Source organism: Chelonia mydas, chromosome 4 (genome assembly GCF_015237465.2).
Source record: "Chelonia mydas isolate rCheMyd1 chromosome 4, rCheMyd1.pri.v2, whole genome shotgun sequence".
Classification (NCBI taxonomy): Eukaryota; Metazoa; Chordata; order Testudines; family Cheloniidae; genus Chelonia; species Chelonia mydas.
The window spans coordinates 28712300-28726820 of record NC_057852.1 but is presented as its reverse complement, the minus strand read 5'-3'; the positions used below and the strand labels follow the sequence as shown (position 1 = coordinate 28726820).

The window sequence follows — 14521 nt, the reverse complement described above, 5'->3', positions numbered from 1 at the left end:
TAGGAATAAGCAAATTCAGAACATGATTTTCCTGTCTGAACTCCTCAGTGATTTGAATTAGGGTGCGACTTTACAGCATTGGTTCTAATAATGTGGTTCATGGGCCAACCAGCTGTCTACTTTTCTTGTAGTCCACAGGCTCAGATATTTTGAGAGCCACATAATTAATGGGGGCTAGGGATAGGATAGGTGGGATCTGTGAAAGGAACATTTTCTTATGAAGTGATTTGCGGTATAAGTTGGAGAAAATCTGCTCTATAGCAAAGTATCCAGCTTCCCTATGGACCCAATTCTGCAAGATGCTGCATAGGCTCCTATACTGCAAGATGTCATTTCTCCCCATCAGCAGTCTGAGGCTCTTTCTGCATTGAAAAAACATTTTTTTTCAGTGGAAAGGCTATTTGGTGGGAACAGTAATATTTTGGGCCAGTTATTTTCTATACAGCCCCACTGACTTTAGAAGAGGTGTAAGTGGCATAAGTCAGGAAAAAATTTGGTCCTTTGAGGCACTTCCCCGGTTTTTGATCAGGATATAAATCAAGGAGAAAATACTGTGCCATTTATTTATTTAAGTAATCAGGAGAACAGCCAGGGGCAGATCTCTGGTCCCCATTGAAGTCCATAACAAAACTCCAATTGATTTCAGTTGTGCCCGATCTGGTCCGAAGATAAAGTACTCCATTATAATAGAGTATGAAAAGCACTGACTGACTGGCCTAAGAAAAACTCTCCCTTGGTTTCCACAGAGCCAGGCCAATAAGGTCCTTATCCTGAACCATTAATGAATGTCTGTGTGAACTTTGCCATTGACTTCAATGAATACTGGATCGGGCCCTAAATGAGCAGAGAAAAGACTCGTATTCTTTCATGGGCACCCTAGGATTCTAAGACTCCTGCTGTATGTCATCAGGAGCCTGATTCAGCTCCCGTTGAAGTCAGTTGGCATTTTCCCATTAACTTCCCTAGGAGAGAGATTGAGGTCTAAGGCTATGTCTACACCGCAGTTAAAAACCCCTGGTTGGCCCAGGCTCACAGGGCTCAGACTCAGAGGCTGTTTAATTGCAGTGTAGATGTTCTGGCTTGGGCTAGAGTCAAGACTCTAGGACCCTGGAAGGCTGCCACCTGAGCCCAAACGTCTACACCACGATTAAACAGCCTCTTAGCCTGAGTCAGGTGGCACGGGCCAGCCATGCGTGTCTAATTGCAGTGTAGACATACTCACAGTGCTCAAAGTCCCCCTTTAAAGGAGCTAGAATGTATGATACGCTTCACGGCCCTAGTCCGGTGAGGGGTACGTTGGTTTTCATAGGCGTTCAGGACACTGGGCACCTGGCAAATTTGGGGCTCTCTGCTTGTTCCTGTTTAGCATGCTACATCACCCTTTGTCAAGCAGTTACAGTGCTCCTCTTTAAACATTTGCCTTTTAGGAGAGCTTTTAAAGTACAAATGCTTCCTACCTTGATTTTTTTTAAAAAAACTAACTGGCTGAATTGTCTTCTCCCACCTGTTTTTTACTGGTGTAGCTGCATTGACATCTGTGAAGTTACACTAGTTTGAAAGGAAATCAGGCCCAAACTTGTTCTTACATATAGCAAGTAAACTGTGTCTGAATGAAAGAATGACTGCCACTTTTTCAATTACACAGGCACGTACAGAATTAGAATGGGAGAGGGTAAAGGATAATAATTGTGTCTATTTCTATCAAAGGAAATAAGCAACAATGATATCTCGCTTAAAGCAGCCCATTTACAAAAACCTCCCAATCCCCTAAATGTCTTTCGCTAAATGATAAAGGAAGTATGTTTTGAATTGAGAGAGCAAGAGACAAGATGACAGCCTGGCTTTATGCAGGTCACCCAGCAGCAGCATGTGGTAAATTTAAACAGTTATTATTAGGAAGTTAGCAGTGGAGTTTTAGAAGGTTGTTTTCTAAAATCATTCCAGATTAACTAGTAATGAGTGGTTTCAGAGTAACAGCCGTGTTAGTCTGTATTCGCAAAAAGAAAAGGAGTACTTGTGGAACCTTAGAGACTAACCAATTTATTTGAGCATAAGCTTTCGTGACCTACGGAAGTGAGCTGTAGGGTGACAACACTTTTAGGTTAGTATTGGAGAGCTTTGTGGAAGGAATAAGTTTTAGGTAATTTGAACAAAGTAATGGTGGTAGCCTTGCCCACCCACCAAGAATGGGAAGGAGTTCCAAACATATAGGGCAGGATGGAAGAGGGTAGGAAGATGAAAATAGGAGAAGGATTTGAGGGGAGTAGTGAAGCCAGAGTTATTGAGAGAAGAAAGCACTGAGAGGGGAGTTTAAGACAAAAAAAAGAAATCAGAGCTATAAACAAAGGGAGTCCTGCAGAGCACTGAAGATGAGAAGCTTGAGTTTAATATGGAAAGTGAGAAGAAGCTGGTCGAAGGTTTAAAAGAGGGATGATGCTGCCTTAACATCAGGCACAGAAGTTTATTTTAATTACCGCAACTTGGAGAGATTGGAGAGGAGTGAGAATGGGAATCAGGGATATCAGAGAGGGGAGACATTTGCATTTCAAGGCTAGTAGATAATCAAGGAATGGACAAACATTTTATCCAGAGGGACAGAAAAGAAGGGTCAGATTTTTTTTTTTTTAAAATGTGGAGAAAATAACCAGTGAAATTTGGTGACAACATGGATGCATAGGGAAGAAAAAGCAGAGTTGTCACCCTGGCTGATGGGGGAAAATGGTGTTAACAGAAAGCAAGAATCTCCCACCATCACCAAAACACTCCATTGCGCACACAATTCTCCCCCTGGAGAGAAGATTAGAGTAAGAAGAAACCAGATGTGACATTAGTCATGTCACTTAATGCACTGGTGCTCAGATCCTCTGGTGATGAACTTGAAAAACAACTTGAATAGAATAGTAAAATGGAGAAGGCAGGGAGAGGACCAGTGAAGAAAAGTTAGTTCAGTATTAGCCAGCTTGTGCGAGATATCCCACCTGGTACTTAAGAAAACCAGACACGTGACTGGATGGAAGGGGGAAGGTCAGGATGGACAGAGAAATTTGTGAATCTTTGGTACAGAAATAACTGCTTGGAGCCATGTGAGCCACAGACTAGGTTGCCCAGAGATAATATATAGTGTGGGGAGGGGGCAGGGATTTAGCATCTAAACCCAAGTCCCAGTTTTAGGCTCCACTGTGATCCACAAACCTCCTGCCGAACGCTGTAGGCACCTAAGTTTTTGCCTCTGGGCATATACATTGCTGCCTTGCTCTGGGCATCTGGATGCCTATCTCCTGCCCAAGCCCCAGAATGATCAATGGATCGACAGAAGATGGGTGCTCGCCCATGATCTTGAGTGCATAGCCTGATCTGATAGGCTTTCTCACTCCCTCTCTGGCCAATGACTATTTAATATATCCACAGTGGAGCAGTTGTTGGACTAGAGAGAGAGAGAGAGAATGACTTTATAGTCCAGTGGTTAAGGCTCCTATTTGGGGAGTGGGAGACCCCTGGGCTAGTCCCCCTGCTCAAATCACTCTTTCATTATTTATCTGCAGTGAAACAACTTGAGCTGGAGAGATGGAGGGAGCCCCACATAAGAATATCCCATAGCTCAGTGGTTTGAACACCTCCCTGAGAAGTATAACAGGGTTAAAAAAAACTAGATAAGTTCATGGTGGATAGGTCCATCAATGGCTATTAGCCAGGGTGGGCAGGGATGGGGTCCTTAGCCTCTGTTTGCCAGAAGCTGGGCATTGGCGACAGGGGCTGCATCACTCGATGATTACTGCTCTGTTCGTTCCCTCTGGGGCACCTGCATTGGCCACTGTTGGAAGACAGGATACTGGGCTAGATGGACCTTTGGTCTGACCCAGAAGGGCCGTTCTAATGTTAAGTGTGAGACCCTTATTCAGATTCTTTTTCCCTTCCAGGTAGAAAGGGGAGCTAAACCTGGGTGTCTCATATGTCAGGTGAGTGCTCTAACCACTGAGCTACTAGGTATATGGTGGGCACGACCATCTCCTGCAGCCGGTTTTGTGTGGAGTGAGGCAGGTGCCTAATTCGTTCCCACAAGAATAGCTTAGGCCTCTAAGCTGCCTACTCCTGGAGAAGGCTTCCCATTCGTGGATCACTAAACAGAGACAGGTACCTTCCTGTAGCCTGGACTTGGGGAACTAGCTCCGTGGGAGGGCTGAGCTCAGACCCCCTTTCATTGGGATCTCCCATTGGCTAGCATAGGTGGTTCCCCACTTAGCATACTGGCTTTTGTGGATCCCATTCTAAGGTGCCTATCTCTTTCCATTCATTGTACAGGCACCCTAGGCACCTAACTCAGGCTTTGTGGATCACAGTTTTGTTCCTATGATTTTCTAGGCATCATGATGCTGGGTGTTGTCATGCTGAAGTCCCTTTGTGGTTCCAGGCCAAAGTCCTGAGGGAGTCTGACAGGGGTTACACGAAGAGCCACCATAGGGGAGACAGAATGGCCTGAGCTGTAGGAGAAGAATCAAGAGAGATTAGAGCCACAGACTTTGCTCAGAAGGAGCAAGTGTGCAGCTGTACAAAGGCACAGACTATTCAGAGCTGTTTAGATTGAGAAGAAGCCCTGAGATTTCTCCAGGAGAAAGTTACTGGAAATCTTAGAGCAATTTCAATGAAAACTGTACAGTGCTTTAGTATTCTACACTCTACCACATCTTAAAATAATCTAAAATTTGAAACTCTTTTAAATTGAAGTCTCTACTAAAGAAAGATCAGAAGTATAGGTTGCACTTGACTGATCTTCCAGTCATTCCCAAAGAGCACAATTTTCCAGCCAAATGAGATTGTAGAGCATGGAATCTTATACCTGGAGAATGTGATGGAACAAAAATTCAAGAATTTCTGGCAAAATTAAAAACAGATTTATACCAAGTACAGGCTCTGATGAAATGTATCTGATTTTTGAGGGACTAGTAGAGGAAATCCTGGAATCTCTGAATAATTTCTTAACAAATGAAGATGGTGACAGAGGTACTGAACAACTGAAAACATAGAGTTGTTGTACCTGTCCGTCAAAAGGGTAAAAATGAAACTAGAAATGAAATAGGAGGTAACTACCTGATGTCTGTTCCAAGCAAACAATCAGGACATAATGTAAGCAAGAAAGTATTGTATGGTTTTGGAAGCAATATAACTGCCAAAAAACTGGATTATCATAAATGAGTAAATAATTTGTCTGGCAAGACCTATGTATCTAATCCATCTAGTTCTAGTATGTCTAAGGCACGGGTGGGCAAATTACGGCTTGCGGGCTGGATCCGGCTCTTCAGGGCTTTGGATCCGGCCCAAGGGATTGCCCCCCGTGGTGCCGCAGGCCCCGCATCACTCTCAGAAGCGACCGGCACTATGTCCCTGCGACTGGGGAGCAGAGGGCTCTGTGCGTTGCCCTTGCCTCCAGGGACCGCCCCCTGCAGCTCCGATTGGCCAGGAACAGGAACCGCAGCCAATGGGAGCTTCGGGGGAGGTACCTGGAGGCACGGCAAGGGCAACGCTTGGAGCCTTGTGCTTTCCCCCCCCTCCCAGGGGCTGCACAGGGAGCTGGTGCTGGCTGCTTCCTGGAGTGGCGCTGCCTGGGGCCAGGGCAGGCAGGCAGGGAGCCCGCTCTGGCCTCGGTGCGCGCTGCTGCCACCCCGGAGCCTCTTTAGGTAGGCTTGCCCCCCAACTCCCTGCACCTCGCACTTCTCCTGCACCCCAACTCCCTGCCCTGAGCCCCCTGTCACACCCCGCACCCCTCCTGCACCCCAACCCACTGCCCTGAGCTCCCTCCCGCAGTCCGTACCCCTCTGCACCCCTTCCCTGAGCCCCCTCATACACCTCGCTCCCCTCCTCTGCCCCAGTCCCATGCCCTGAGCCCGTTCCTGCACACTGCTCCCCCTCCTGCACCCCAGCCCCCTGCGCCGGCCCTGCATACAATTTCCCCACCCAGATGTGGCCCTCGGCCCAAAAAGTTTGCCCACCCCGGTCTAAGGCATCTATCACCTAATTACCAAAGTAGGCCTTGATCCTACAATATGTTATGTCACTGATTAATTTCAAATGATCAGTTAATGAGGATTCCAATGACTAGATAGATAAATTTGTAAAATTTTTGATTATTTCTCTATCTATCTTATTAAAGTGAATTTAGTGAAAGAGTGGTGCCTTTTGGGCTGATCCATAAAAAAGATCTATTAGAAAGAAAAGTTTATTTGAAAAAAAGAAAGAGATCTCAGTGTGAACCACCTGTGTATTTTTCAAAATTGCACTTGAAGTAACTTACACAATTCTTGAGCTGCTTACATTCATTTACTTGCAAAATTTTCACCTTGATGTTTCATTTGGAATTGTGAGAAGTAAAACAACAGAAGTGAAGCCATGGAGGAGTGAGGGGGTTTGCCAGGGGAGGTGATGGTAGTGTAGTTTGGGTGCTTCCGGTTTGCTGATTTACATAGAAAACGTGGGGCTGGTCTTTGAAAAGGCAGCTCAGTGATCTTGCCTACTGTAGAACGAGCGACAGCAATGGCAACTGTCCATTAAAAGGAGAGGGATTTAAGAATATAAAGAAGAAAAGAGACCATGAGAGGGGTGCACAAGACTTCTGAGAGATTGATGTTTAAATTCTGCCTTCGTTTACATCTGTTCAATCTCACTTAATTCACCTCCCTTCTGAAAACTCAAGTCTTTGGGGTTGCATGGATGCAAATAATGGTATTATTTGGTCTTTATTGGACTAATTAGACCTTTTTTTTTTTTTAAGTCCACTACTCTTTGGTGGCCAACTTGATACAGCTAAGCCCTGTTTTTTCCCCAGAGGTATAGATCACCTGCAACTTCAACTGATTTCCATGGGAGCTGTGGCCTCTCGGCACCACTGAGAATCAAACCCTACATGTCTCAAATTTCAAGCTGGTCATCTGTAATTAGTTGACAGCTTTGAAAACTAAGGGACACTTTTTACACTTATGTCAGCCACACACTGAATCAATGGCAGAGCCAGAAATAGACCCCACAAGTCTTGACCCCTAACCCCAGGTTCTAACCATCACTTGCATGCCCTCTTGTTTCAAATAAGCTTGCACAACACGACATTTCCACCTGACAATTCCAGGGAAATTCTAGGATTTCTGCTCCTGGGCCAGACGCTCGACTAGGGTTCATTGGCATAGCTTATTGACCTCAGTAGAGCTATGCAATTTTATACTACTTTAAGATCTGGCCCAGTGAAATCCGATCAATGGAGCTATGCTAATTTATATCTGTGGAGACTCTGGTCACAGGAGGCAGAGTCCTAAATTCAGAGTTACCCTATTGCTTCAATAGAGAACTTCCTTGAAAAACATTTTTATTTCCGTATAATAATATCTACATTTGTTTTATGTGTGAGGTGACATACACCAAAAAGTAGAAGATCACCTGAGTTTTTTAAGCTGTTCACATGGCCTTTAAAATGTTCATTTCATGCAGTGCAGAGTTTCCCTCTAGAGAAACTGTGACTGCCAAACCAATTGGGGTTTTTTTGTATTCCACCATGTGTACATGAAGGTACTATCAGGCCTGCGGTGAAAAGCCTTTATCAAGGTGTTTGTTTTTATATGAGAAATAGCTTTTAAAAATAGACTCGAATTTTAAGGAGATGGTTTAAAAAAATCTATTTAATCATGGCTTGTTGTTTTTTTTCCTGACTAGCTGTGTTTATAGTGGTCTCTTTTGTGGACTTTCCTTAATAGGAATTGATACTTCATGCACACAATTCTGCGTAGAGGAAATAATGTATTATTAACTTCCACATTTTGTCATTTGGAAAAATGATTTGTAACGATTTCAAAGGCTTAATAAAAATAAACAATTCAAAAAATCATCTTCTAGCCCCAAATTATTTGATAAGTGTAGAAAATGTTTGCTTTGATCGTAACTAAGTGTGTTTTTATTTCAAATGGGGGCTTAGGCAGTGTATTATGTTCACCTTATTTTTAGAAGATTGTCAGTTTTGTTGTTTCTGTAACTATGGAGTCAGTGTAAGTAAGCCATTACCTTCTATTACCCAGCTGTTGGGCTAAAACCCTTTAGGAATTCCCATTATGTCCAGCTGTTAGGGTAAAATATCTTCAGAAACAAGTGCACTGGAATGATACCATGTAGTATCCATTAGGACATTTATCACTTTTGGAGTAACTCTGGCCTCAGAGGCTTTCTTTTGCTGACAGCTCCATTTGATTTAATTTCAAGGGACACTCTCCAAGTTGTTGAAGTCTAAAACTTGACCTAGTGAGACAGTTGTTCCATCTGAAAGGACTTATTTTTAATAATGCAGCTGCATAGATTTTCTCAGTCTATGCTCGTGCAAGATGAGTAATTTTTTTTAAAAAGCCCAATCATATGAGTGTCTTCGGGGGACTGACTTACTCGCAGTAAACAAACTTGTGCATGTTCTTATGAAGGGTAGAAAAACTTAGCATTATTGTAGTTGGGGGTACCTTGCTCTCCAGCTGTGTGGCAATAGTGAGGTGATCCTGTACAATCGTAAAACATTTTATAATAGTATTACTTTTTTTTTTTAAAGGACATGTGGTATGCTACATTTCCATACAAAGGGCCCAATCCTACAAGCATGTGCCCGAACTCTGGGCATGGGAAAAGTTCTTAACAGTTGTATATTTGAGAGGGAGGCTGGTCATGTAGTTTAGGCATTGGTCTGGGACACCCGCCGCAGACATCCTGTATGGCCTGGAGCACTTAAGGCTCCAAGCCTGCATTGAGAAGCCAGCGGTGCTCTAAGTGGGTGGTGGTGTCTGCTTGTGCTGATCACAGTGTGTGTGTGTGTGTGAATACATAGCACAACAGCACTCTGATCTCATATTTGATCTGTAGGTGCTGCAATACACAAATAATAGAGAGACAAGGTGGGTGAGGTAATAGCTTTTATTGAACTAACTTCCGTTGGTGAGAGACAAGTTTTCGAGCTTACACAGAGCTCTTCTTCAGGTCTGGGACCACCATGGCTACAACACTGCATATAATAATAAATAGCAATAATAAGACATTGAAATAAAAAAAACCATTCTCTAAAAACAATTAAGATTGCTAATACAGCAGTGTAGTTACCTGACACATCATTTACAAAATCAAAGCACTTAAAACCAGGAAAATGAGTAGGTAAGCACAACCTAAAACTTACACTGTCCACGTAATAAATGCATTATTCTTATAAAAGAAAAGCTTTTCTCGTCACAACACAAAAGCCTTAACTCTGCCCCCTGGATTATTGGGATTTTAATATATTATTTTAATCTTGATATTGGTATCTAAATATTTTCTTTATGGAATACTGTAAATTATGGAACTTTATCAGTTAAGATATTTATCAGTTGACAGGACAATTTCTTTGCAATTAACATTTATAATGATTGTTTCTTGAGAAATGCTGAAGAGATGATTTAATAGGAAAAATGTATAATAATAATGTCAGTGATTTATGGGATGTGTCCTGTGTGGATTTGCATTTGAGGCTGCTTAAGCTGTATCGTTAATGTATATATGTATTATTAATTTATTTGCATTTAGTTACTTGGGTTTTATAAATGACTTGATAGGTAACTTTGTCTAATCATTTAGCAACCTAAACAAGTCATTATGCTGAAATTTTGTGTTTGGGAATTTACTGGGGTTTTTTAATATCTCGGGTTTTTGTGTTTTTTTGTTTCTTGGGTTTTTTTGGTAGGACATAAAGACCCAGTGTAGTAAATTTTGAATAAATGGGATGGATGATTCTCAAGATAACTAAGTTCAAAGAGTGAGCAACACTGGCCACAATAATATTAGCTCTTGCAGAGCCCTGTCTCATTCAGTCACACCTGCCAGGATGCTGTTTCACTGGGTAGTTAATTAGCCATGCATACGCAGCACAGCCAAACTACATTCTGATTCCTGGTTAAAAGTGCTAAAAATTATAACAACATAAGTGTCAGACCTACCTCGTGTGGTGCTGCCATGAATGCCCAATACACTAGGTCCTCAACCTTTTCCATACTGAGACTCCCTTTGGACATTCCAAAACTTCATGAGATCCTCCTCTGATCTACCTGGGATCCTCCCCCCTCTTAGCAATATGGGAAGGGCAGGAAGGGTTGTGATACCCAGCCTGAGAACGCCTGTACTAGGTCGTAGTCACGGGTGTCCTTTTAAGGGAGGGACAAGGGACATTTCCATCTCAACTTTGAGCTTGGGGAGAAAATGACACTATACTACTTACAACCAATTTTCAGCCCTAGTTGGAGGGGAGAGCAGGTGGAAGAGGAGGGAGTAGTCAGAGACTGTAGCTTAGTGCAGCTCAGAACTTTCACTGCACCTTACCAGCTGGGTAAAGAGGCAGCTACAGCCTCTTGCCCTCAGGGGTCGTTCTGTCCCTGTTGGTTCTGGAGAAGACACTGAGTCTTAGCAGCAGCTCTTCCTCTGTGAAGGAGGTTCAGGTCTGATAGGGGAATTGGAACTGTAGCGGGTGGGCACTGGACTGTACACAGTATTGTGGGGGGGGTGAGGGGATCTTGTGGAGTCACAATATTCATAATTAATACCTAGCTCTTTTATAGCTGGGGGTGTTTGGGGGCAGGGATCCATGCTCTAGGGGACGTTTGGGAGGGGAGTTGGGGAAAGGACATAGCTTCAAGGGATGTTTTGAGTTGGGGGACCAAGACTTGAGGGGAGCCCTTGGGGAGGGGACTTGTGGGGAGATGCAACCCCAGTGGCAGTCTTAAGAAAAAGACCCAGGCTTAAAGGGGTACCTTGTGGGAGGGGAGCTGTGGGTGGGAAGCCTCAGAAGAGACACTGGAGGCAGAAGAGCTGGGAGGAGGGCACAGACTCGGAGAGAGCCTTGAGAAGGGAAGCTGAGCTGGGAGACAGCTTGGGGGAGTCTTGGGTATGTGGGGAGCAGCAGGTTTGGGAGTGGGGGTTTGGTGGGAGAGAGAAGGAATATTTGGGGAGAAGAAAGTGTTCAGAGCCTTATTGGTAGGGAGCTGCAGGAAAGAAAGAGGGAATGTGTATGACTGAGAGACTCTGAGGAGTCTCACAGTACAGCTAGGCTCTGTCTCCCCCACAGCTTTGCTGGCAAAATTACTCTACTGGCCACGTAGTGCATTTTCATCTCTGGGTTGCTAACCACTTTACAAAGGTGAGTACATCTTAATATCCCAATTACACAACTGGTTGAAGCAATTTGTATAAGGTTGTGGTTTTCAACCTGTGGTCTGCAGACCCCTGGGGGTCCACAGACTATGTCTAAGATTTCCAAAGGGGTCCACACCTATATTTGAAAATTCATAGGGGTCCGCAAATGAAAAAGGTTGGAAACCACTGGTATAAAAGGTATTGTGATCTAGTGGATTAGGGATGAGGCTACCACTGCAGAGATAAGATCTCTGTTTCCAGCACTGCCACAAACTTACAGTGTAAAATAGTTTGACAAAATTTCTTTAAACTTTCCAGACTCCATCTTCTTGACCTTCAGAGTAACCATGCCAATTTTCCGACCAAACCAATTTTCCAAGCCAAAGATGTAATGGAATTAAAACAGGGCTATATAATGGAAGCTGGTCACAACCCTTATTATGAATACCTGTGGGTTGTGTTTGGGGTTATTTTTCCCTAATTTGACTTTACTTACAACTTTTAAAAAATTATCATTGGATATTCAGTATGTAGCACCGAAATGTGATTTGCATCTCTTCAAATTGAATTCAGTTCAAGTCAAGTTCCAGTTGACATTAGCATACTGGGAAAAGAACAGTCATACCAATTGTAATTGATTTTGCTAGTATCTTTCAAGATTTCTGGTGCTGGTGTTGAAGATTGTTCCCATTCACAAACTAACTTATCTTTCTGTTTGAATCCTGAATGAAGTGATATATCTGTGTTTCCAGTGTGACATTATCGCTATAATAACTGTGACATCACAACGCAAGCCTTATAATGTCTTTGCCGGTAAGGAATAAAGACAGGCTTTCAGCATTCTGCATCGCTGGAGAGGTATGATTCCCCACCCTCAGAATAGGCTGACAATCTACAAGGGGTGCCAGGAGCAGGAAAGGGCCTGCAGTACTGCATGCAGCAGCAGAAGCAGAAGGAACTCAAGAGGTGAGTGTCCTCCAATTACCACCCCTTAGAGAATAAAACTACCCAAAACACAAAAATAACAAACCAAAACCAAGAGTGAAAGAAGGATTTTTGTTTATTTTATTTTGCCCCATTTTATTTTTAGGCTCTGGCAAAAAATGTGCTTTTGCATCAACGGTATATTTGGGAAATACAGTAATCAACCCATAAGTTCCTGTTTATAATTCTAAAACAAACAGATTAGCTGTTTGTGTTGAACAGACTGGCAGTTTTATATCAGGATAAGGATTTTGGCGTTGGGGGTGTGAGTATGTGAGACAATCCAAAAGCTTTTTCTGCCAGATTTCATTTTCTGAAATGCAACTTATCCAAGGTTATTTGAGCCCAGCACTTACACTAGACACCCTGTCGCATGGAATTACAAATAATGTGGATCACTTGAGGGATCAAAAGAATGGGAAAGTCATATGTTCTGTGATGGGAGATATTTGTTTGTTTATTACATTGTAATAACTGCAAAATGATTAATAAATACAGGGTTTTTTCCAGCCAAGGTTGGTCCTGATCCTGTAAAACCCTTACTCACACAAATGATCCTTACTGCCCTGAGTAGTACTATTGATTTCAATAGAACTACTTGTGTGAGTAATGATAACTTAGGCTCCTCTTTTAGTCTAAATAAGTAATCTCCCATAGAGGAGAATACTAGAATTTTCTCTGTCCTTACAGGACCTGCTAGATGGTGCATTCACAACTCATTTGCAAGTCTTTAAAACTAATCATATTTCACACTGTTGCTACAGTGAGTGCTCATCTCTAGAAATGTGCGTGCTTTGATGCCCCATAGTTACATGAAGTTTCAGAGTGGGCTCTTCAGACATGATCAGCATTGGCATAACTTTGCTTCCATTGAAGTCAAGAGGCATTTTCAATTTATGTCAGTGAGAGAAGAGTTAGGCAAATGCGGAGCACTCTTGAAAATTTTTAATCAAACATGTCTAACCATAGCACTCTATAAAAAAAGACAGATAATACTTATGAGACTAAGGCTCTAAAAAAATTGTAAAAATACACCCTGCTTTTGATTAAACAGACAGACAGCCGTAAGCGACCAAGAATTAATGGTCCTTCTTAGAATGCTGCTGCTGTGTATTTAAATGAGAACTGGTTAGTTTTTTAACAAATGGCTGCCTCTAAATGTATTTATAAATAATCATTCTTTCTACAGCATAATTGTTCTTACTGAAAATCAGAAGCATGGGCTTCTGTATTCCCACTTTGAGAAAAATATGAATGTCTTTCTGCTATTGAAAAAAAAAAAATTACAGATCATAGCTCCTGAGGGGGAGTGAATGGGTTGCCTCCAAATTGTTTTTTGTTTTTATCTTAGCTTTTTATAAAAGTCTTAAATATATGTAAATATGTAAACACTCTGCACATAATAAGAGTTTGATCCTGGGCCTGTTGGAATTCAGTGACAAACTTCCCACTGATTTCAACAGTGCAGGATCGGGGCTGAGCTAGTACAGTACATGGACGCCTAAGTCACTCAGGGGGCCATGGATTCAGTAAAATGAAAGAACAGGTGCCCATTTCAAAACCAGCTGTCAGAGGAGTCCGACTGAGTGCTGAAAACCTTTCTGCACATGTTGGAGTTCTCTTGATGGAGAGGGTATTCAGAACCTGCCAGCAGTTTGACTTTTCCTTTCCGAGAGGTATACCGTTTGCCAGATGGCAGGCTTTCGTATTTAGTCACATATTGCCTGCAAAGACACAACATTGTTATCTAGTATAGCAAAACTGATATAAAATCTGCACCCACACATGTGAATCTAGGTAGGGGCATACCACATCCATACCTGATTGATTGGTTTCAATGGGATTAGTGGTTTGTATATATAATCAGCATACATATCTATCAGTACAACTAATACCGTATTTTCAGAGAGATGGGATTCCTGGGAGAGCTTTAGGAAATTCCCATCTATTGGGCCAATCACTGTACACGTTGTCCTCTGGCCAAGAAGCACTGAATGGAAGCCTTTCTCACAGGGACAGAGAATGCTGTCACAGACCATTCTCAATTCTTAGCAGATCTGTAGCAATTCTTAGCGGACCAAGACCAAAAAGCAAACCTAGGCCTCTTACAAGGGAATGCAGTGCTACCACTTGCCCATTGGAAAACATCTTTTACTTTATTGTATAGTTATTTTAAATTTCAAGGTGGAAAACTGACTCTAGTCAAAACAATATTTCCAAACATATTGAAGTACTGTATCTATTACAGAGCATGATAATTGAGCTGAGCACTAAATATTCTGGCTAATTTCACAAGCATCAGGAACCAGTAAGTCATAAAGGCAACCTTGCAGGCTCAAGTCCTTTACAGCTAAGCACGGCACCGTCACTG

At 42.6% G+C, this 14521-nt stretch overlaps 2 protein-coding genes across 7 annotated transcripts in view; one reads left to right on the top strand and one right to left on the bottom strand.

The window, feature by feature from the left end:
* Positions 1-5500, top strand: part of C4H4orf54 (chromosome 4 C4orf54 homolog) — a 78887-nt gene extending 73387 nt beyond the window's left edge. Inside the window, exons 4-5 of one of the 2 annotated variants that reach the window (XM_043545224.1) lie at positions 3918-3956; positions 4360-5500. The gene's annotated coding sequence lies outside the window, so the exon portion shown is untranslated. Of the gene's footprint in view, positions 1-3917 lie in introns of both variants that reach the window. The other variant, XM_043545223.1, reaches the window with a different exon arrangement.
* A 6702-nt stretch (positions 5501-12202) lies between these two features.
* The window catches only part of LOC102947459 (microsomal triglyceride transfer protein), a 45007-nt gene continuing 42688 nt past the window's right edge, over positions 12203-14521 (bottom strand). For all 5 annotated transcript variants that reach the window (XM_043545215.1, XM_037896956.2, XM_037896957.2 and 2 more), the window contains exon 18: positions 12203-13874. In XM_043545215.1, the coding sequence (XP_043401150.1) occupies positions 13706-13874 (169 nt within the window). In that variant the 3' untranslated portion in view covers positions 12203-13705. The remainder of the gene's footprint in view (positions 13875-14521) is intronic.